This window comes from Pongo abelii, chromosome 9 (genome assembly GCF_028885655.2).
Source record: "Pongo abelii isolate AG06213 chromosome 9, NHGRI_mPonAbe1-v2.0_pri, whole genome shotgun sequence".
Lineage (NCBI taxonomy): Eukaryota > Metazoa > Chordata > Mammalia > Primates > Hominidae > Pongo > Pongo abelii.
Window position 1 is genome coordinate 3,562,157 of NC_071994.2, and position 23,424 is coordinate 3,585,580.

Genomic DNA, 23,424 nt, shown 5'->3' on the forward strand with positions numbered 1-23,424 from the left:
CGGGGATTGTGGCCTCATGCTTCCGAGTCCTGTGCATGCCTGCAGGAGTCCGCCCCTCCACACTGCCCTCCCCCAGGGGCACATCCCCCCACAGGGACAGGCAGCCGACTCACACCTGAGAACCAACCATGGTGTACTGAGCCCCTACTGTACCGGGTGTGAGGGGCTGAATTGTGTCCCCCAACATTTACATGTGAAACCTTAGACTCCAATGCCTCAGAGTGTGACTGTGCTTGGAGATAGCGGCTTTAAAGTGGCAACTAGGTTAAGAAGAGATCATGAGGGTGGACCCTAATCCAATGTGATTGGGGCCTTATCAGAAGAGGAAGTTAGATGCAGACACACAGCGGGGGACCCTGTGAGGACGCTGCCAGAAGAAGACAGTGCCTGCAAGCCGAGGAGAGAGGCCTCGGGAGGAACCAGCCCTGCGGCGCCTTCGTCTGGGACTCCAGCCTACAGAATGGGAGACAATCAGTGTGCGGTGCGAGGTGTCCCGTCTCTGGGGCTTTGTGATGGCAACCGTGGGACATGAATGCACCAGACTTCTCGGCAAGGCCACCATTTCACTGTCACACTCCTCTGTGAGGCAGGGAACATTTCCTGTTTTGAGGATGAAGAATGAGGTTCAACAGAATCAGGCTGCTTGTCCAGGGCTGGCCTGGTGTGCAGTGGAGCTTCCGTTCATGCTGGGCTCACACCTACACTCTCTCCCTGTGCAGCATCCACCCATCTGAGTACCAGTTTGTGTCACACCCTTGAAGTCCTGGTGGTGGTATCTGACCCCATCAGACCACGAGATGCTCTAGCCAAGCTCTGGGCCTCACTGATCTCAGCCCCACTTCCTAGCCCCAGGCCTGGTGACCGAGTGGAGGTTCTGCGTCTTGCTGAAGCCACACTGTCTCCCTGATGCTCCCCCAGATCAGGATGACCTCTCCGTCACTCAGCCATCACAAGTGCTATTTACAATGCTGCTTTGACGGCTGGGTGCAGTGGCTCACACCTGTAATCCCAGCACTTTGGGAGGCTGAGGTGGGTGGATCACCTGAGGTCAGGAGTTCAAGACCAGCCTGGCCAACATGGCAACCCTGTCTCTACTGAAAATACAAAAATTAGCTGGACGTGGTGGCACGCGCCTGTAGTCCCAGCTACTCGGGAGGCTGAGGCAGGAGAATCACTTGAACCGGGGAGGTGGAGGTTGCAGTGAGCCAAGATCGTGCCACTACACTCCAGCCTGGGCAACAGAGCGAGACTCTGTTTCAGAACAATAGAAATAGTAAAATAAAAATAAAAATAAAACATTGCTTTGTCAAACATATAGCATAAAATAAGATAACATAAAATAAAACCTAAAGCCCTGCCTGGTCCTGCAGCCATGCCCTGCCCCGTTTGCAGAAGCCTGGCCTTGGCCCCAGGAAGCTGTTGACTCTGTATCCCATCTTCTCCCAGATTTGGCATCACTCCTTCTACCAGGTGCTCCACGTCGCCCCAGAGCAGCACCCCATGTTGGTGACGGAGCCGCCTTTGAACCCAACACCTAGCAAAGAGAAAGTCACACAGGTACCGGTGCTAGTGGTGGTGAGGGCCTCAGGGGGTCAGCATCTGGTCTCCCCCGAGCGGGGGGCAACTTCGGCCTCACCTGCTCCTTGTTCGGCAAGAGGAGGACGCTGGTCAGGGGACACCCCCTCGACACTCACACCAAGCATGCCGGCCTCTGCCGGGGTGCTGGCCAGGGGCCGGGCACTGCATACACGTGACTTCATGCAGGCCTTCCAACCAGCCATAGGGCAGACGACCATCCTCCCCTTTGTACATATGAAGAGCCTGCGGCAGCAGGGAGCTTAAGCAATTTGGCTAAGGTCATGCAGAGTGTCGCTGGCGTGCTTGCCTAGACCCCAGTGTTCTCGCCCTGCAACTCCACTCTCAGCCACAATTCAGTTGTCCTAGGTGCGGGTCTGACTCTGGCCTCTGATTCTGGTTTAAAAGCTCCCGTGTCTCTTCTCTGAGCTTCCTCTTGGGCCTGCCCACCAGGCAGGAGGCACTGGTGTGTGTTGACAGGGTGGCCCTGTTGGGGCTGGGCAGTGGGGTCTGGCAGGGGCCCGGAATGGAGAAGAGAGGAAGGTGTGGCACTCTCCTTAAGGCTGGGGTGGGGGCTGCCGGGCTGCCGCTGGCCACCATGTTCCCATCACATCATTAGCTGCTCCTAATGAGGACATTGGTGAGCTCATTAAGCAAGCAGCACAGTTCCACCACCTGGCCCAGGGTCCCTGGAGCCCAGCGGTGTCTCCTGCAGTGAGCCGTGACCCACAGACAGACCCAGGGCTCAAGGCGCCACCTGCTCGCTGCAGAGGCACACGCGGCGGCCCAGAAACGGCAGCTCCATCCGTCACGGTGCAGGCATGAGCTGCCGCCTCATTTAAGACAAAGCCCTGAGCGGACCCTTGAGTCCTCCTCGGCTTGTGGAGAGGTGGATCATAGGAGTGGGCCACAGCTGGGCTGCCTGGTCGGGGCACAGCAGGCTCCCACTTTCAGACTGTCAAGTGCCCGTGAGGCGGTGGGGAGCTGGAGAAGGAGCGGGACGGTCCTCTCCACAGGGGACATCTCACTCCCCGGTGGGGGCGGCAAAGTTCTCTGGAGACACAGAACAGTGGGATGAGCGTAGACACGGAGAGGGATTCAGGATAAAGGCCTGGCTCACACAGTGACGGAGGCCGGCGAGTTCCAGGCTCTGCTGTTGGGAAGCTGGAGCCCCAGGAGGGCCTGTGCTGTGGCTCCAGTCCGGAGGCCGGCGGGGTCTAGAACCAGGAAGAGCCAATGTTCACTCCCAGTCTGAAGGCAGGAAAGGGTTGGTGTCTGGGTGCAGGCAGTTGGGCCAGAGGGGCTACCTCTTACTCCGTCCTTTTGATCGAATCAGGTCTGCAACTGATAGGATGAGGCCCACCCACACCCAGGAGGGCAGTCTGCTTTACACAGCCCCTGATCCACGTGTTGGTCTCACTCAGAGACACCCCACAGACACATGCTGAAGAACACCTGGTGAAACCCCAGGCGCCCCGTGGCCCAGTTCGGTTGGCCTGTGGGATGAGCCAGGGCTCCAGCTGTGGGGTTGGTATTCAGCCTGCCTCTGTGACTTCCCACCTGCTGGGTGCGCTGCCTGCCTTTCTGCCCTGGTCCTTTCCAAATTCACCCTCTAACTGTATCAGGGGCCCAGCAGGAAGTCAAAGGTACACTCACATGGGGCATGTTTAGTGAGAGTGTCATAAAGAGATTATACACAAAGGTGAGTGTGAGTTTTAGAAAAAAGCTCCGTGAGAGGGCGTGGTATCTGGGGGTGTCCCGGGGCAGCTGCTACCACCCCTCAGCCTGAAAGAGCAGTGGATGGTTATCAGTTCCCAGGGAGGGCTGTCGCCCAGGCACTGTGGCCTTCAGAAGAGGGACCCAGCAGGGAGGGAGCTGGGACGTCAGCAAGCCCTCCCCTCCCCTCCCTGGATCTCCTTCTGGAGCCTTATGGGCAGAACCTGATGGGCGACCCAAGAAAGAGGAGCCCAGGGCAGACATCACGAGGAAGGCAGGGGCTTCTGCAGGCCACAGGCAACCGCCAGCCCACCAGTGTGGGGCTTCTCCTCACTGTGGGCAAAGGGATATTTCTACATCTGTGGGCCCTGCTTTGAACTCTCCATCCTGCACCCGGCCCCAGCAGGCCTCAAAAAATCCCCACAAAGACAAAAGCCAGCCTTGACTCCCGTGGGCCTGCTGTGGGGCCAGAAGGTTACAGAGCTTGCATGGTCTTCAGGGTCCTTCCCTGTGGTCCGATTCCCATTTTACAGATGAGAAAACTGAGGCCTGGGACCAGCAAGTGATGGCATTTGCGGAATGCTCAGTATACACTAAGCACTGTGGCATAGGCTTTACGGGTGTTAACTCATGTTGTCCTCAGCACCATTCCCAGGGAGGTACCACTACTCTCCTTCTGATGAGGAAACCGAGGCACAGCGAGAAGCAGTCATCTCCCAAGGTCACACATGCTGGAAGAGCCAGGCCTAGAACCCAGGGGTCCTGCTGCCAGGCCAGGCCCTTCCCTGAACTCTGGGCTGCTCCCAGTGTCCACACCCCAATACTTCACACCCTGGGGCCACTGTGCACCTGTCCTAGTCACCCTGAGCCAGGTACAGACATCGACGGACAGCCCCCATGCCCAGGAGCCCATCTGTAGGGAGTCTGCTGTCTAATCCAAGTCTCCCCACAGTCCTAAGAGGTGGCTGGGATGGGTGTGAGCCCATTTTACAGACTGGGAAACTGAGAGTGTCCCGGAGCTCATCGGAGCAAAGCTGGGATAAGGAGGAACGTGTTTCTGTGCCCGTGGTCTGGGTCTCTCTTGGGTTGTGTGGGGAACCAAGTGCCTCTTGCAGGCAGGACTCATGTTGCTTGAGTAGTTAAGGAGAAGCCCACCTCCTCCTCATCTGCGGGCCTGGCTGCCAGGGGTGGCTGATGTTTCTCCCTAGGTGCTGTTTGAGACTTTCAACATACCTGCCCTGTATTTAGCTAACCAAGGAGTCCTTTCTCTGTACGCCTCTGGCCAGACCTCTGGTGAGTAGCCCTGTGGGAGCCCCATACCCTCCCCCTCCCTCTGGCTGAGACGCTCACCCCCGTGTGCAGTGCACTCCCTCCCCGACCAGTAACGAAAGACAAAGACCCACACAGCTCGCACTCTCCAGACCCTTTCATCCCTCCTGGTTAAACGATTCTTTCCCAGGTTTTAACAGTTTACTTTACTCACTTTTTTTCTTAATAGCTTTCTTGAGGTGTAATTGATATACGACAAACTGCATGTGTTTAAAGTGTACAATTTGCTAAGTTTTGACACATGGGTCTACTCTTGAAGCCTTCAGAACCAAGATAATGAATGTATCTGTCACCCCTAATCTTTTCCCTGGCACCACAGAGTCTGCCCCTCCAGTCTGTCCCCAGCCACCAGCTGCCTTGGAGTCTGCATTTTCTAGGATTTTGTATGAATGGACCAGGAGGTCGGCACTTTTTTTGGGTTTCTTTTTTTTTTTCATGCAGCGTAATTACCTGAAGATTTATCCTTGTGTGTGGGTTGAGAGTTCACGTCTTCTCATTGCTGGATAGTAGCCCATCATATGAATACATTGTACTTTATCCACTTGTGAATGAATATTTGAGTTGTCAGTTTGGGGCTATTGTAAATAAAGCTGCTATGGGCCGGGTGCGGTGGCTCACGCCTGTAATCCCAGCATTTTGGGAGGCCGAGGCGGGTGGATCACGAGGTCAGGAGATCAAGACCATCCTGGCTAACACGGTGAAATCCCGTCTATACTAAAAGTACAAAAAGTTAGCCAGGTATGGTGATGGGCGCCTGTAGTCCCAGCTACTTGGGAGGCTGAGGCAGGAGAATGGTGTGAACCTGGGAGGCGGAGCTTGCAGTGAGCCCAGATCACCCCACTGCACTCCAGCCTGGGTGACAGAGCAAGACTCCATCTCAAAAAAAAAAAAAAAAAAGCTGCTATGAGCATTTGTATACAGTATAAGTACTGTGTAAGTATTACTTGTCAATTAAAACAATAAAAGGAAAAAAATCCTGGTATGATTTTTCCTCTTCTACCTTTTGGACCACTACTGTGAAACCTGCATGTGTGGTGTCATAAGAAAACTTGTGGGCCACCATCCACAACAGCCAGCCCTTTTGTTCCTCCTTGTGCACTCCCCTTTGGGGGAAGAAAACTGGCTCCTGAGAATCTTTGTCTTCTCCTCCGTTAGCTTCCCTCTGCCTTCTCTCACTGCAGATATAACAATTGTAAGGGATGTCATTGGCCCTGCATTATGATGCCAGCATGTTCTCTTGTCTAGGCATGACTGTTGAATCTGGAGAAGGAATGACACACTTTGTGCCCATCGCTGATGGCTGTCCTTTGCATCAGTCAACCTTCCAGGTGGACATAGCGGGCCAGGACCTAACCTTGTACCTCCTGCAACTGTTGAAAGACAATGGGCAATTACTGGTGGGCACAGGTAGGAAATTGCTATTCTTGGCTGGGTAAACTAGTCTCTGGGATATAATAGCTTTCTTTGCTAGCTCAACCTACAGCCCTCCGTGTGTAAAGCTAAGACTATTTGACCATCATTCAAGTTCTAAAAACAACTTTATTTATATTTAGGGACATTTAGTGGATTGATGATGATGATAAGGGTAACGATAATGATGATAATGATTATGGTGGTGGCGATGATGGTGATGACAGTGATGCTGATGATGGTGATGGTGATTGTCATATGGTGATTGGTGGTGATGGTGATGATGGTGATGATGACGGTGATGGTGATGGTGATGATGACGGTGATGGTGATGATGATGGTTATAGTAATGGTAACAATGATTGTGATGGTGGTGGTGGTAATGATGGTGATGGTGATGATAGTTATGATGACAATTGTTAAGACGATGATGAAGTAAGCTTTATAGAGAACTTATCCTGTGCAAAGCACCAGGCCAAGTAAACATTTCACGTACATTTTCTCATTGCTTCTCACTGTAACCCTATGAGAGGGAACAATTATTTCCATTACAAGAGGAAGATGCAGCCAGGAGCAATGTCTCATGTCTATAATCCCAGCAATTTGGGAGGCTGGGGTGGGAGGACCACTTGAGCCTAGGAGTTTGCGATCAGCCTGGGCAACATGGCAAGACCCAGTCTCTACAAAAAGATTAAAAAATTAGCAGGGTGTGGTGATGAGCAACCTGTAGTCCCAGCTACTTAGGAGGCTGAGGCAAGAGGACCACTTAAGCCCAGGAGTCAGAGGTTATAGTGAGCTATGATGACACTACTGCATGCCAGCCTGGGTAACAGAGCAAAGCAACACCCTGTCTCTTAATAGGAAAAGGCTTAGGAAGGTTATTAGAAGATTTGCCCAACATTCCATAAATGATAAATGGTATAGCAGCTGGGATATGAACCCAAGGCTCCAGGCAAGGTGCCTGTCCTTCTCTAAACCCAGTTCCTGGACTAGATTCCCAACCTGTATAACCTGCATGATACCCATTCCCAGTGAACCTACAATCTTGCATCCCAGGGTCTTCCTTGAAGACCAAGAGGTCTGTGTCAAAAGCAGTGCAAAGCATGGAACCTTAAAGAATAACAGCAATTAGAGGGAAAGTGAGAAGGGTTGCAGGGCAAAGTCATAGCATATTATTGATGCCTCACACCTGGTGAGCTCTTGGTGAGCATCGTTGCCTCTCGTCCTTCCAACAGTCCTGCGAATGACCATTTATCCCATTCTTGCAGATAAGGAAAGGGAAGGTTTAAGAGGTTAATGAGGTTGCCTAAAGCCAGGCATTGGGTCAATGGCAGAGATGGGATTTGAACCCAAATTTGCCTCACCAAAGCCCCAACTACATGAAGAAAGGAACAAATATCAGGAGAGTGCAGCATCCCAGGAGCCAAGGAAAGAAGGGAGTGATTAACAACCTCAGCTGCCGAGGGAAAGTGGTCAGGAAAGAACCAAAGAGTGTCCTCAGGTTTTCGGACCTAGGAGTGCAGAACAGACCCAGGCGACAGCAGGTTAGGTGGAGCGAGTGAAGGTAGAAGGCAGACATCAGGATGCTGAAGAGCAAGTGACATTTCCAGGTGGGCGGTGCAGAGTTCCCCTGATCCAACTCAAAAAGAGTGATAGAAAAAGCGTGAAACCATAAGCGAGAAGACACAGCTGGGTTTAAAGCCTGTTGTCAGCCATCCAAAAAGAGAAGGAGTGTATGTAACCTTCCAGATATTTCTGGGTGGGAATTTTGATCCACTGTGGGCAATTCTCCAGAGAAGAGGGCAGCTGTGAGCAGGCGGCAGCTGGGGGATGGGGCACCAACGGCACCGCTCATAGCAGTAGATAAGAAAGTTGGGTTTGCTTTTCCAGCGCCCCCCCACCCTCCCCCAAACATACACCATATGTAGAAGGAGATCAACTTCTGAAACGCTGAAATTTCCTAATCCCTTTTATCTTAGTTCAAGACATACTTATTCTACTCTTCCACAAACTCAGTCTCAACACATGGCACAAACAAGAGCGCCAGGAGTGTGAGATGGAAATAGAAATGACAGCTCCAGTGGTGCAGCCTCAACCTCACCAAAGGCACTTCTGTGAACTCATCTCATTTTCATGCCTTTTTCTGTTGGGCACTTTTCCTTTGTCCCACAGGGGATCGAGAGTACATCCGGGACATGAAGGAGAAATGCTGCTATGTGGCTTTGGACTTTGACAAGGAAAAGATGAAAACTGATTCACCTTCCCACCAACGGAAATATCAGCTGCCTGATGGCCAAGAGATCACCGTTGGGCAGGAGAGCTTCTTCTGCCCCGAGGTGCTCTTCCAGACAAAACTCATAGGTGAATCCGCAGGAAGGGGACAGAAATTAGCCTGGGCATGAGCAAGTGAACACCCTGTAAGAAACAAGGCACCGGGCGTGGTGCCTCAACGCCTGTAATCCCAGCACTTTGGGAAGCTGAGGCGGGTGGATCACCCGAGGTCGGGAGTTTAAGACCAGCCTGGCCAACATGGTGAAATCCCGTCTCTACTAAAAATACAAAAATTAGCCAGGCAGGGTGGCACATTGCTTGTAGTCCCAGCTACTCAGGAGGCTGAGGCAGGGAAATCGCTTGAACCTGGGAGGTGTGGGTTGCAGTGAGCCGAGATTGCACTGCTGCACTCCAGCCTGGGCAACAGAGTGAGACTCCATCTGAAAAAAAGAAAGAAAGAAGGGAAGAAAGGAAGGAAGGAAGGAAGGAAGGAAGTAGGGCTGCCAGGAGGGGGTCTGGTTTGAGTAGCAAACAGGCACGCTGTTTCAAAAGCTCCTCCGACACCAGCTAACACTCACTAGGCACTTATAGTCTGCCTGTCGCTTCACTGACCATTGCGTGTGTTATATCCTTGAATCTACTCCCAAATCCACCTCTGTAAAATTATCCCATTTTACAGAGAAGGAAACTCACCAAAAAGGTCTTCTCTTTCATAATGTATGGTTTATACTCTGCCTACTTACAAAATAATCTGAAATATAAAAATCAAGACTATTTAAGACAGACATGTAATCACCCTGGATTCGGAGGGAGCTTTACAAATGTGGCTGATCTAGAGACTTTGAGTTAGCATGGAGCTGCCTAAATGCTCCAGCTGGTACATTTATCCTGGTGGAACTGGAAAAATGACAGAGGGTGAAATCCCTACTGGTGGGGAAGATGGAATCTCCCTGGTCGACATGGAAAAGCAGGTGTTCCCTGGAGTCCAATTCTTCATTTGTTACCTTCATAAAGGACAAAGGGGAATTAAGGGCGGTGAAGTAAAACCATTTCCCCAGGATGAGGACCCAGTGAGTACCTGGCACTTAGAATCTTCTGTAAGTTAGTTGGTTTATCTCTGTGTTCCCCTGTTCAACTGTGCAGGGGATGGCCTGGTCACGTGCACCACCAATGTGAAGTAGAGAAGAAATTGAGGTTCTTCACCCACCGTGGGGAAGTTCTCCCCGGGGTCTGGCTGGGTCTCAGTGAACAGGAACACCACCCCAGAATGGTGAAGCTAGCAGGACCTTCCTGCCAGGCCTCTCTTAAATGCCCCTTGGGGTTAGCCTTTTGTCATGAGTCCAAGGTTATTTGGCAATTTTACCTCAAAGGCAAGAGGCACGGACGGCACCACCCAGCCTTTCCGGGGGCTCACAATGTTGAACAGAAAATATCAGGTTGGTGCAAAAGTAATCAATTACATTTGCACCAACCTAGTAATACAATGCACACATCTCTTCAGGGCAGTTCTCATTGTATTTGAGTTTATTCATGTGGCCAAATGATTAGCCAAGAAAGGAGGGATCAGTGTCATTTCTCAAACGCTGCCGGAAGGAGGATGCTGCCTCGACAGGAATCTTTTTATACAATTGATACCAGGGCATTACATGTTAAGAACTGTCAATAACAGTTGAATATAAATTCTCCTGGAGGAGAGTGGAGAATTCCTATTTATTTCCTCAACCAGGAGCAGCCGAGTCCTGTCATCTGGCCGGGTGGCTTCTGCATTCCCCAGTGGGAGCCCAGCTAAGCTAATGTTTGCCTACCTTGCTGGGTGCTACCTAAGGCTCAGGGAGGTTTCCAGCACCCAAGGCCTTCCGCCGGGAGGCAGGGGCCCAGGTGTGCAGCAGCCAAGCCTCTGGCTTCCAACATTCTTCCTCCCTCTGCCTGTCCTGACAGGGAAAAACACCCCTGGCATCCACACGATGGCCATCCAGAGCATCACTTCCTGCAACCCCAACCTCCAGAAGGTTCTCTTCGGCCACATGCTACTGTCCGGAGGGACGGGCTCCTGCCCCGGCTTGCAATTCCGGATGCAGAGAGAAATATCTGAGCTGGTGTCCCCTACAGTTTATGTGAAGGTGAGGCTTCCCCAACCCATCCCCTCTGGGAGCGCTTCAAGTTCATTCCACAGATGTATCTTGAACGCATCAGATATGCCGGGCATGGCTCCTGGCACCTGGGAAGTCCTCGGAGCTTTCATTCTAGTTGCCGGGGGAAGCAATAAACGTCATGAATAAACATGAAGGGGACATGAGTGGCATGTCAGGAGGGCTGTGATCCATGGGGAAAGTGCAGCAAAGGACGAGGTGGGAGGGAGTGCGGGCAGGGTCGGGGGTGCTGAATACAGGGTGGGCCAGAGTGGGCCTCCTCAAGAAGGGGACATTGGGTAAGCACTTGAGTTAAGGGTGAGCCATGTGGATATCTAGGGAAGAGCATTCAGCCATGGGGGGAACAGCCCATGCAGTGGCTCAGAGGCTTGCTTCCTGGAGGAAGGGTAAGGAAGGGTTGGCTGGGGCCGAGTGAGCAAAGGCAACAGGAAAGCAAGGTCAGAGATGCTGCAGAAGGACATCCATTCCAAGAGGGGCTGGAAACCCCCGGCAGGGTTCAGCAGAGGAGAGACGTTGTCCAAGTAGGCTCTGGAGAACTGCTCAGGCTCCTGTGCAGAGTAGATGTCATAGGGACACAAGGTGTGGACAGTCAGGACATTAGGACTGTTGGGATGTTGGGACTGTCAGGACATTGGGACTGTTGGAATGTTAAGACTGCCAGGATTTTGGGACTGCTGAGATGTCAGGACTGTCAGGATGCTGGGACTGTTAGAATGTTGGGACTGCTGGAATATCGGGACTGTTGGGATGTCGGGACTGTTTGGATGTCGGGACTGTTTGGATGTCAGGACTGTTGGGATGTTGGGACTGTTGGGATGTTGGGACTGTCAGATGTCGGGACTGTAGGGATGTTGGGACTGTTGGGATGTCAGGACTGTTGGGATGTCGGGACTGTAGGAATGTTGGGACTGTTGGGATGTCAGGACTGTTGGAATGTCGGGACTGTTGGGATGTTGAGACTGTCAGGATGTCGGGATGTTGGGACTGTTGGGATGTCAGGACTGTTGGGATGTTGGGACTGTCGGGATGTCGGGACTGTTGGAATATCGGGACTGTTGGGATGTTGGGACTGTCAGAATGTCAAGACTGTTGTGATGTCAGGACAGTTGGAATGTCGGGACTCTTGGGATGTTGGGACTGTCAGGACGTCGGGACTGTTGGAATGTTGGGACTGTCAGGATGTTGGGACTATCAGGATGTCGGGACTGTCGGGGATGTTGGGACTGTGAGAATGTTGGGACTGCTGGGATGTTGGGAGTGTTGCGATGTTGGGACTGTTGGGATGTTGGGACTGTCAGGATGTCAGGATTGCTGGTGTGTGGGACTGTCAGGATATCGGGACTGCTGGTATGTGGGACTGTCAGGATGTAGGGACTACTGGTATGTAGGACTGTCAGGATTTTGGGATTGCTGGGATGTGGGACTGTCAGGATGTTGGGACTGCTGGGATGTGGGACACACCTGGCCTGGCTGGCTGAGGCAGGAAGGGCAATGTCACTCACTCATTTCCAGTTGAGCTCAGCCGCTGTCCCATGAACGCAGCCTACCTTGGTTAAATGAAAGCACTCTTCCCCCGTGGGGGCCCCACCCAGGGTTGTCCCCAGTGGACATTTTCTCTGACTTCCTCTGTGTCTGCGTCTGGCCTCACAGCCTCTGATGTGGGGTCTTTGGGGGCTGTCACTGCAGGGTGTCCCTGTCGAGCTGGCCCTGAATCCTTCCCATCTCACCAGCTGGCCCTTGAGCTGGCTGCAAATCCCACTGGCCAACTGTAGGGCGCTCTGTGATGGGGTCTCCTGCAGGTGCACAACAGACTCTCACAAGAGGGACACCATCACTCCCCTCGGGCCTGTCACCAGGGTTCACAGCCACCCTTTGTATGCTCCGTGGGGGTGGGGCAGGGGGCGGGATCTTCCAGACACCAGGGTGGGCAGGGGCGTGAGTGGCCATCTCAGCACTTCTTGTCCTCCCTAGACCTGTCTTACTGCCCTTGTCCCCTCCACTCCAGCCGCCAGCTTTGGAACAGGACACTGCAAGGTGACTTCCTCCAGAGTCTAGAGGCAGGAGGCATGGACTTGCTCCCTTTTGCCCACAGCCCCCCAAACTTTTCTCGAAGATTATATCACCCTATCACCCATCACTCTCACCCCCAACCCTAGGGGCTCAGCCTGGTTGCAGGCAGACGTGCTCAGAGGGAAGGGTCCGGAACCTGTCCTCAGAGCATCTTCGGCTGCCTCTGAGACTCTCCTTGCCCATCTGACGGTGTTCCCTGTACCCTTCCTGTCCTTGCTTTGTAGACCAGGGTGAGATTTGAAAGAGAATGCACAGCAGTGATGCCTGTCCCAGATGGTCCCTATCCCTCCTCCGTAGCAACAGACAAGCATCAGGAATTACAAATGCATCAGCCAGGATTACACAAAACATCTTCCCACTGCTTTGTCACTTCCCAAGTCTTCAGCCCTCTTCATATAGGCCGTAAACATTCATTGGATGCTGTAAAACTGTTATCCGTTTCCTTCCTCCCTAAGTCTGCAGCTCTCGTTAGACCATCTTATGTTACATCATAGGCATTTACATTCTATTAAAACCATCACCCCTCCCACCTTCTCACTCCAAAGCCCTTGGCTCTCACTTCATAGCCTGTTTCTGGTCTCCCTCCTCTCAGCTTTCTAGACCACTCCAGGCTCTTGTGTGTAATGAACTTTGACTGAATCAGAACAGAAGGCTACTGCTTAGCCCAGCATGGAAAACAAATTAAAATTGAATATCATACTTTCATAACTTTCTTTTTTTCTCTTTCCTTTTTTTTTTTTTAATAAGACAGTGTCTCACTGTCACCCAGGCTGGAGTACAGTGGCATGGTCACGGCTCACTGCAGGCTCAGGTGAACTCCCAGGCTCAGGTGATCCTCCCACTCAGCCTCCCAAGTAGCTGGGACTACAGGCGTGTGCCTCCTTGCCTGGCTAATTTTTTTGGTTCAGGTCTTGGACTCTGGGCTCAAGTGATCCACTTACCTCAGCCTCCTAAAGTGCTGGGGTTATGTGTGAGCCACCATGCCTGGCATACTTTTATAGGTTTCTTGACCATATTTGCAAAGGGGATCTTTGGGCCATCTCTGTCCTGCCAGCATGTGGCTGGGCTGCATTTGGTCCAAGCCCTTTCATCCTTCTGAGTCCTCAAGGTGCCCTCCACTGCCTCCTCCCGCCAAAAACTCTCCATGAAGCTTGATGATGACATCGCCCATTTCCCCTTACTTGGCTGTGATTTAGCTCTTCTCTGCAGAATTTCTCTCCGTCTAAGCCATCTCTGAAAGAGGTACAGTGGTAGATTCTCCTGTAAGCATCCATAAAGCTCATTAAATTGTTGCCTAAAGAAAATCCTCTCCCTGAAATGAGTTCATCATCCACCTTGAGAGAACAGCTCATTTCAATGGGGACAATTTTTCAAATAATTGTTTCTCCCAGCAACCTAAATCTGCTGTAATGAATGTTCTTGAGCTAAAACTCTGCCCATTATTCCCCCTTATTTCTTCAGAATGTTATTTTACCCTTAGATCCATTTCTAGATGTGGATTTTGGAGTCAGAATCATGCACAATTTGAGGCTTTTCGAATGGATGACCCAATTGCCCACAGAAACACCGAGCCTCCCATCTGTCCCGGCGAGAGCTGAGCCAGCTCTGGACCACGTCCAAGCCAGCACAGGGTCCTTTGTTCTCAAAACCCCTGGGCGCCTGGGTAGATGGAGAAGAAATGTTTGTTGTTCTTTTCTGTTTGTTTTTTTTTTTTGTAAATATATTTCTCATAATTGTTCAATCCAATCCTTTGGCCATCTTCTGTTAGTGATTTGCTATCTTCTTCGTTTTTTTTGGGGGGGGGACGGAGTCTCACTCTGCCGCCCAGGCTGGAGTGCAGTAGCACAATCTCGGCTAACTGAAACCTCTGCCTCCCAGTTCAAGCGATTCTCCCTCCCTCAGCCTCCCGAGTAGCTGGAATTACAGGCGCCCACAACCACGCCCAGCTAATCTTGGTATTTTTAGTAGAGATGGAGTTTCGCCATGTTGGCCAGGCTGGTCTGGAACTCTTAACGTCAGGTGATCCACCTGCCCCAGCCTCCCAAAGTGTTGGGATTATAGGCATGAGCCACTGCACCTGGCCAATTTACTTTCTTCTTAACACACACACCATCCCAGTCTCCATTTGGTTTTGTGTGTTTGTTTAGATAAGATACAGATGAGGTCATCAACTGATTGAGGTGACAGCCCCTTCGTGGAAGAGGCTTCTGGGTGCCTGGCATCCGCCCTTTCTCTGCCTGATGCCCTGATCCTAACCACACTTTTTTTCCCCTCCTGACTCTTCCTTTTTATTTTTATTTTTTTTTAGCTATAATGATAAATCTCTTCTTAACCAATGCCAGCAAGTGGTTTCCAAGCCAAGCGCCGTTCTGTGGTGTGACAGAGCCAGGAGACACTGGGCAGCTGAGTCAGGGAACCACTCTTCCCTCCCTCTCACCTACGCCTCGGGTTTCCCAAATCTCCATTCAGCGCTTCGTGCCTGCAGATCCCCGCAGCGAGGCATTTGCTCCCTGTGTCTTAGAATCCTAAGCATGTCATGTTATTATCTACCTAAGTGCCTTAAGGAAAGTTAGTGAACGTGTGAAAATGACAAATGTCTGACCTGGAGTAAGTGACCTTAGCCTTCCTAAGCCCCAGGGGCCTCTTTTTAATTATTTATTTTTTATTTTATCTATTTTTTGAGATGGAGTTTCACTCTTGTTGCCCAGGCTGGAGTGCAATGGTGCCATCTCGGCTCACTGCAGCCTCTGCCTCCCAGGCTCAAGCAATGCTCCTGCCTCAGCCTCCTGAGTAGCTGGGACTACAGGCACGCACCATCTTGCCTGGCTAATTTTTTGTATTTTTAGTAGAGACAGGGTTTCACCATGTTGGCCAGGGAGGTCTCAAACTCCTGACCTCAGGTGATCTGCATGCCTTGGCTTCCCAAAGTGCTAGGATTACAGGTGTGAGCCACCATGCCCGGCCTTTATTTTCATTTTTTGAGACAGGGTCTCACTCTGTTGCCCAAGCTGGAGTACAGTGGCACAATCACAGTTTACTGCAGCCACGACCTCCCAGAATCAAGCAATCCTCCAGCCTCAGCCTCTCAAGAAGCTGGGGCCACAGATGCACACCACCATGCCTGGCCTCCTGCATCAGGCAGAGAAAGGGCCAACGCCAGGCACCTGGGAGCCTCTTCCACCAAGGGGCTGTCACCTGGATCAGTGACAAATGGCTGTAGAGACTTTCACTTCCTCCCAGCCCAGAGGTGATCTGACTTGGTATAAGAAACACTACTTTCTCTCCTAAAATAGAAATGGAAAGAAATATACACTTTATAGGTGTTGTCATGAAAAGAGGAGCCTAACAAAAGAGAGAAGAAGTCTTGAAAGCTCCCCATCGCAATCTAGAAGGAATTTCTCTAGGGGATTTGATGACTGGTGATTGGTTGATTTTGCTTATCTGCATTTTCAAATTTTTCTACAAAATACCTATGCCTTAGGCACCGTCATTCTATATGGATAAAATGTGTTGCATGTTTTAAAATGCCAAGGGTATGAGTCCTCTGTGCTCTTATTCATTTTATCTAATAGTTTAAAGCTACAGGCCGGGCATGGTGGCTCACACCTGTAATCTCGGCACTTTGGGAGGCTGAGGCAGGAGGATCGCTTGAGGCTGTGAATTTGAGGCCAGCATGGGCAACATAGCAAGAACTCATCTCTACAAAAAAATTAAAATATTAGCCAGGTGTGGTAGTGTGCACCTGTGGACCCAGTTACTTGGGAGGCTGAGGCTGGAGGATTGCTTGATCCTGGGAAGTTGAGGCTGCAGTGAACTGTGATTGTGCTACTGTACTCCAGCCTGGGCAACACAGTGAGACCCTGTCTCTAAAAATAAAAATAAAAAATAAAGCTACAGGAAGTAGGCATAGAATGTTTGACATCTTTAATGGCAAATCATAGATTGTATTTGCCAGGATGGAGAGACAACTGTCCATGAAGTTCTCTCAGGGGCGGACGTTTTGTGTCCCTACTTCAGAGTAGTATTTTGATTTTGCTTTCTTCTCTTTTCTCCTGCCCCCTCCCCACCTCCCCTTCCCTCCTCTGCCCTCCACTCTCCTCTGCTTCCTTAACCCCATCCAGGTGGCCACCTGTCCGTATTCCATCTATGGAGCTTGGGTAGGTGGCTCTATCTTGTGCTCACTCTCCACGTTCAAGGATATGTGGGTCACCAGCAAGGAGTACAAGGAGATGGGCTCTTCCATCATCAGTAGAAAAAGCTTCTGATGTGTGGCTTTCAGGACCATGTCGCCTGTGCCTTCGACACCACCTGCAGGATGAGCCTTGTTGTGGCTGAATTGATCAGAGCTCAGAACCAGCTCAAGGGCAAAGGCACTTCCTCCCCCAGACTTCAATTAAGAAGGTCAACAAAGGATGGACTCTGTCTTTTTGTCTGGGCTTGGCTGGCAGCAGCACAGGACACTCACTATGCAGTGTCACAGGACACCAGCTGCATGAATGCAGAGTAGTGGAGGAGAGGGAAATCCTGGCTCTTCCTGTGTATCAGTCAGGATGGTGAAGCTGTGCTGCAGGAACAAGCATCCCCCAAATCTCAGTGCCATAAAACAAAAGTCAGTCTCTCCCTCATGCTGCATGTCCACTGAAGGTCAACAGGGGCTGCCTTCTACATCATCCTCACTTAGAATCCAGTGTCAGAGCAGACCATCAGAGACATTGTCATTCACTGTGGATGAGCAGAAGAGTGTGCTGGTGGGTCTTACATTGGCAACTAAATCCATTATCCAGAAAAGCCGCAGGGCACATAGCCGTGATTAATTAACCCCAACAAGTCACATGGCCCTACCCAACCACAAGAGGCAGGAAGTGCCATCCTACCACAGGTCTGATGTACCCACATGGGCAGAACAGCGTGGATGCTCTGGCCTCGTGAAGGCACGATTGGGGCTGTACCCATAGCGCTCACCATGCAAGGGGCATTACATCCTCCAGTGAATTTAATCCTTATGACGTTGCTGTGAGGTTGGTTTCATTAAGCTGATTTCGTGAAGCAGAAACTGATGCTAAGAGAAGTGAATTAACTAGATCAAGGTTATTTAGGTAGTAACAGGCAGTTTAAATCTGTAAATAGCATCTAGTAAAAGTGCCAGGGGAGAACAGAGAGAACTAAGGAGAGGAAGAAACCAACCAAACAAATAGAAGACACATGTTTTCAGTGTAGAGGGGCCACGGAGGGCTGCACAGACACAAGGAAGGGTCCTGCATGCAGACACTAGTGGAATTTCAGAATATCAAAAATAATGACATCTAGAGGCTTTGAGAGAAATCAACAAACGCAGGTTAACTTAAAGTAGGGTGACTGGAAAAAAACCCAGATTACCCAGTTAAATTTTGAATTTCAGAAATGTAACAATTTTTAGTATAAGCATGTCCCAAATGTTGTGCATTATCTCTACTTGCTAAATCTGGTACCGCTATCACAAGGGAAAGTGTCTCCAATTATTATTATTATCAGAGTTCTTGACTGCAAATTGTTGTAGAAGACAAGACAAGAAATCCATCAAGTTAAGAGGAAGGATTATTTTGAACCTAAAATCTCATACCTTTTCCAATAGGTGGAAATGATTAAAAAAAAAAAAAACTTGGGGACAGGCAAACACTCTGAAAATTTACCACCTATATGCTCAGGGAAGTCACGCCTGCCCACACGCAGGCCAGAGACCACAGCGGCAAGGATGACCAACGAAAGGATGGCGTCCTCACTCTAGACAGTCAGGTGAGGAGCTATCTTTTCTTCCTCTTTCCTCCCTACCCACACTGGAGCACACAGTGAAGGGAAGAGGGAGGGACACAAGATGAACAGGCACTCCAGCACTCCTCACTCAGCTGCAGGAGTCAGGGCTGGGGCAGTAGGAGGGAGACAGAGAGAAAGAAAGAAAGACCTTCCATCAAATACAAAATTTATTCATCTATCCAACCACCCACCCATCCACTCACTCAACAATCCATTCATCCATCCATCTACTCATCCACCCATCACCCATCCACCCTCTCCTCCATCCATCCAACCATCTCTCCACCCATCCATTCTTCCTTCCATCCATCCACCCACCCACTCATCCGTCCATCCACTCCTCACTTTTTCCAGAGCAGAAGTCAAGGCTGGAGCAGTGGTGGTGGGGGAAGCATAGAGGGAGAACGTCCTTGAATCAAATATGACATTAACATTTTAAAACAAATAGGACCAAGCTGTAGAAAATATTAATGAGACTGCCCCAGCCCTAATAAAAGCACAACTTGCCTTACACCAGCCCTGTTCTAAGTGGTGTGCATAGGTTACCTACCTCAGTTCTCACCACAAGGATGGTGGAAGTAGGGGCTGTGGTTATCCCCATTCTAGAGAACACAAGTGGAAGCACCCAGTCTCACAGTTAAGAAAGTGGGGAGCCGGGTCTCAACCCCAGGCAGGTATAGACCTTAGCCTGCTTCCCAGTAGAACCAGAAGTATGTAAACAGTGACGAATCAGCATGAGCCATCAGCTATCACTCAGGTTGCCTGCTGCCTGATGAGAAGAGCAGGGGTGAGAGGCGGGGTCAGCACAGCTGGAAGCAATTGGGAAAAATATCCATGTTTACATCGCAGTAAATCAAGAGTACTCAATAACTGGGGCCCACACACATGCACTCAGAAACCTGGCTTGCCTGGTTTCTCCAAAGAAGTGTAATTACCAGCATTTAGCAAGTTATTTATACTAACTACTCCAGAGTGTTTCTCCTATTAAAAACACAACAATTAGTGATCCTAATAGTCCATTACACTTAATCTGATGCTGAAAATTGCTTCACTAAAAGCCAGTTGAGAGACTGGGGTAAATAACTGTAAACCCAGTTCCCAGATGATTTCTGTGTTCCTGGAGAATTGGTTCTTACCCCAAGGTGTACCAGCCAATGGGCAGCTCAGACCTCAGGGATAATCATTTCCCAAGAGGCCATTTTGTTCTCATGTCTCAAATTATGGGACTCATTATCCCCCAGCCCTACACAACAGCAGTAGAAGAGGTGGTAAAAGGGTCAGCTGGGGCCATTCTGTCATCCCCAGGTCAATCCTGCAATTGTTGGTTCAACTACAGCAATCCTCTCCAGCCCACACAGGATGCAGCTCTGGGTACAACCTCTTGTCCCAGCCCAGCCTGTATCCATGCACATCAGTGCTGGTTGCTCAGGAACATAGAGGCCAGCCTAGAGATGACTCAAGTGTATTGTTTTCTATTATTTATTTTTACCATTCATCCATGTCCATCCATCCATCCATCTGCCCAGCCACCCATCATCCATCCATCGCCCCATCCATCCTTCCATCATCTCTCCAGCCATTAATCCAACTATAAATACAGCTCTACAACTATCCATCCATCCAACCATACATATAACCATCCATCCATTCAGCTATCCATCTATCCATCCATCCAACCAACCAACCAATAATTCACCCATTCATCCATTCCTCACTCATTCTTTAAATACTGAACAGGTTCTTTTTAGTCAAATCACCTGTACTTGAAGTCTAGTTCTATTATTAATTAACTGTGTGTGACCTCCATCAAGTTTCTTTTTTAAAAAAATTTATTTTTAAAGAAAAGAGGTTTAATTGGCTCACAGTACTACACACTGTACAGGAAACATGGCAGGCAAGACCTCAGGAAACTTACAACCATGGCAGAAGGTGAAGGGGAAGCAAGTACATCTTACATGGCTGGAGCAGGAGGGAGAGAGAGAGAGATGCTATACACTTTTAAACAACCATATCTCGTGAGGACTGTATCACGAAAGCAACACTAGAGGGATTGTGCTAAACCATTAGAAACCGCCCCCATGATCCAATCACTTCCTACCAAGCCCCAGCTCCAACATAGGGGATTACAATTGAACATGAGATTTGGGTGGGAACACAGATCCAGAGCATATCAGGGTGTTTATTTGCAAATATGTTGTTATTTTCTAGTTCTGTAGTGATCTGATGTCTGCTATAAATGCCTGCTGTGAAGGTGACACTGGCATTGTTTTTCCTGGCCATTGTGTGGTACATGGCATAATGGAGTCCAGTGCTGACTCCATTGAGTTGGAAGGTGATTATGGAAGACACACAACCAAACTGTCATGTATGACATGTTTAAGTAAAGAATAAGCCACTGTTCTTATTGAAGCTCTATCAATGTGATTTCAACCCATTTGATTTCAAATGTATTGCCTTAAAACATTAAGAGCATTGAAAGCTTAAAGGGAGTTGGCCTAGTGTTTGAGCAACTGAAGCACATTTCTTATATTTCTATATGGTGCAGTTTCCTCATCTATAAAATGAGGGGGAATAATAATAATCTGTAAAGTGGGGGAGTCAAAGAGTTAATCCCTGTAAGAGGCTTAGAAAAGTGGCGTGGGGATGATAAGTGCTTAACAAATGTTAGCTGTTGTTATCATTATCATAATTATTAAAATTCACCAAGATTTATTGTCAGTCAGGATGCTATGGTTTTAAAGAGATGTACAGAAAAAGTTCTGGAATTCAGAGAGGCTATTGGGGAAGGTGTCAAGGAGCTGGCAGCATGTTCAGGGATCATACAATACTAAATTTTGTTCAGATTTCAGGAGAAGAGGAACTTAACTTTGGAATTCGGTAATTAAACATTTCCAGAGGAAACTTTCTTAAAATACTACTTAAAAATAAGGACAATACTGTGATCTTACTCACATGTTTAATCTCTATTCAAGTCATTGCTTAGACTTGGTAATTTTTTTAAACAAAGCATGACACAATGTTAAACTAAAGAAGTCCTAGATAAGAAGACTTGTTGAACATACTGAAAGCTTCAATATGAAACCTATCAATTTCCTGAAAGTTAGTGAACAATGCAACTTTCAATTTTTATTTCTCCAAAAAGAATCAGGCCAGATAATCTTCAAGATGGCTTCCAACTCTGGCCTAAGTTATTCTGCATGCACGTCTTTCCAGCATCAGAGCTTGCTTATGTATAGATGATTGTTGAATCCTTGACTGAATCCACTGTGTGTGTTCTTTAGAAAGAGGGGTATAGCTTAAGAGGAAAAATGATCATTTACAAATTAAAATGATCCAATGTAATGAGTGAACTGACTTAGTAAGTATTATTGAAGCCCTCAAGTTTGCTGTCTGCCGACCCACATGGTTGGCTCTGGCCATGGAACTCAGCAGCCAGAAGATGAGAGGAGGAGAGGGAAGTGCTGGTCCACCCTGAGCAAGGAGCAGCCAGTCATTATAGTCATGGCAGAAGTTATGATCTCAGGCTCATGGCAGCCACTTTGCTGCACTCTATGTGGGAGGGAAGCCTGTATTTTCATTTAAAATTCTGTACAACACAGAGAAGCCATTGGTTTAATTCTCCTTTCAAACAATCTCTATCTCCCTGAGGTTGAAATAATGGGGAAAAGGGAACTGCCAGTCCTGGCTCATTATGTGATGTGTGATTTCAGGCAGGTCGCACCACCCCTCTGAGCCCCCCTCTGCTCATCAGTCATGAGGTGACAATTTGCTCTCTATCCCTATCCCTATCCCTAACCCTGTCCCTATCCCAGTCTCTATCTCTATGTCCACTCCTATATATCTATCTTGAACCCTATTCCTATTTCTATCTTTATTCATGTGGTGATTTGAACGCCCCCGCCAAAATTCATGCTGAAATGTAATTTCCATTGTAATAGTAGCGTTAAGAGGTGGAGCCTTTAAGAAGTGATTAGGTCATCAGGGCTCTGTCCTCATGAATGGATTAATGCTGTTATCTTGGAAGTGGGTTAGTTATTGTGGGAGTAGGCTCCTGATACAAGGATAAGTTCATCCCCCCATTTGCTCACTCTGTTTTGTGTGCTTGTTTCCACCCTTCACTCTTACATCATGGGATGATACCAGATGCAAGCACCATGCTCTCGGACTTCTCAGCCTCCAGAACCATGAGCCAAATAAACCTTTGTTCTTCATATAATAAATTACCCAGTCTGTGGTATTCTGTTATAGCAGCAGAAAATGGACTAAGATAATCCCTATCCCTATTTCTATCTTATCCCTAACTCTATCCTCATCTCATTCCTATACCCATCACTAACCCTATCCCTCTCTGTCTCTATCTGTATCCTTACCCTTATCTCTATCTCTATCTCTGTCTCTATCTCCATCTCTATCCTTATCCCAATTTCTATCAGTAGGGCTGTTATACAAATGAGTGTGAAACAGCAAATGCAAGACACTTTGTAAGTGGTAAAGTTCTCAGCAAACTCAGGGAGGGGGATGCTGGAATAAACCAATGGTTCCCAAACTTAATGTGCATCAGAATCACCTGGAGGGTCAATTGAAAACAGATGGCTGGGCCCCACCCCAGCATTTCTCAATCAGCAAGAATTTCATTTCTAACAAGCTCTCAGGTGTTGGTGCCACTGCTGATCAGGGGACCAGCATTTCTTGTGGATCTCTAAGGTGGTCTTTACAGGTTATACTGGGACAGGCAAATACTTCCTGGTAGCCTCCACCACAAAAGTAAGATATACTTTGTTAACACTTACAGATTTTTTTTAAAAAGTGTTTATTAATCATCATGATTATGCTATGAAACAGGTACTGTATTTATTTAACTGATGGACTTAAGTTGAGTAAAAATATTTTTAAGGTGTTCAGAGATAGAGTAGAAAGTTCTAGAACTGTCTTCCCCCAACCTCGTCTTTCCCGAGAACTCACCCAAACCAGGGACTCCCTTGGGAGCCTGCCCTGTCTCTGTTTGAACCCTAGCACAGTGATCCTTGGCCAACTGCAAGCCTTGGCAAGTCCCTCTTTGCAAAAGCCCTGTGTCTGCACCCTGATTAGTATCACTGGCACTTGTCTGAAAATG

General features: G+C 49.0%; 1 protein-coding gene across 20 annotated transcripts in view; it reads left to right on the plus strand.

Annotated features, from left to right (window-relative positions):
• Nucleotides 1-16,934, plus strand: part of LOC112135418 (actin) — a 40,646-nt gene extending 23,712 nt beyond the window's left edge. For 8 of the 20 annotated variants that reach the window (XM_054524138.1, XM_054524136.1, XM_054524140.1 and 5 more), the window contains 6 exons: nt 1,447-1,557; nt 4,500-4,584; nt 5,866-6,027; nt 8,203-8,391; nt 10,240-10,421; nt 16,643-16,934. In XM_054524138.1, the coding sequence (XP_054380113.1) occupies nt 1,447-1,557; nt 4,500-4,584; nt 5,866-6,027; nt 8,203-8,391; nt 10,240-10,421; nt 16,643-16,786 (873 nt within the window). In that variant the 3' untranslated portion in view covers nt 16,787-16,934. Of the gene's footprint in view, nt 1-1,446; nt 1,558-4,499; nt 4,585-5,865; nt 6,028-8,202; nt 8,392-10,239; nt 10,422-14,829; nt 14,851-16,642 lie in introns of those variants that run through there. The other 12 variants (XM_054524152.1, XM_054524154.1, XM_054524151.1 and 9 more) reach the window with 4 other exon arrangements.
• Nucleotides 16,935-23,424: the final 6,490 nt, after the last annotated feature.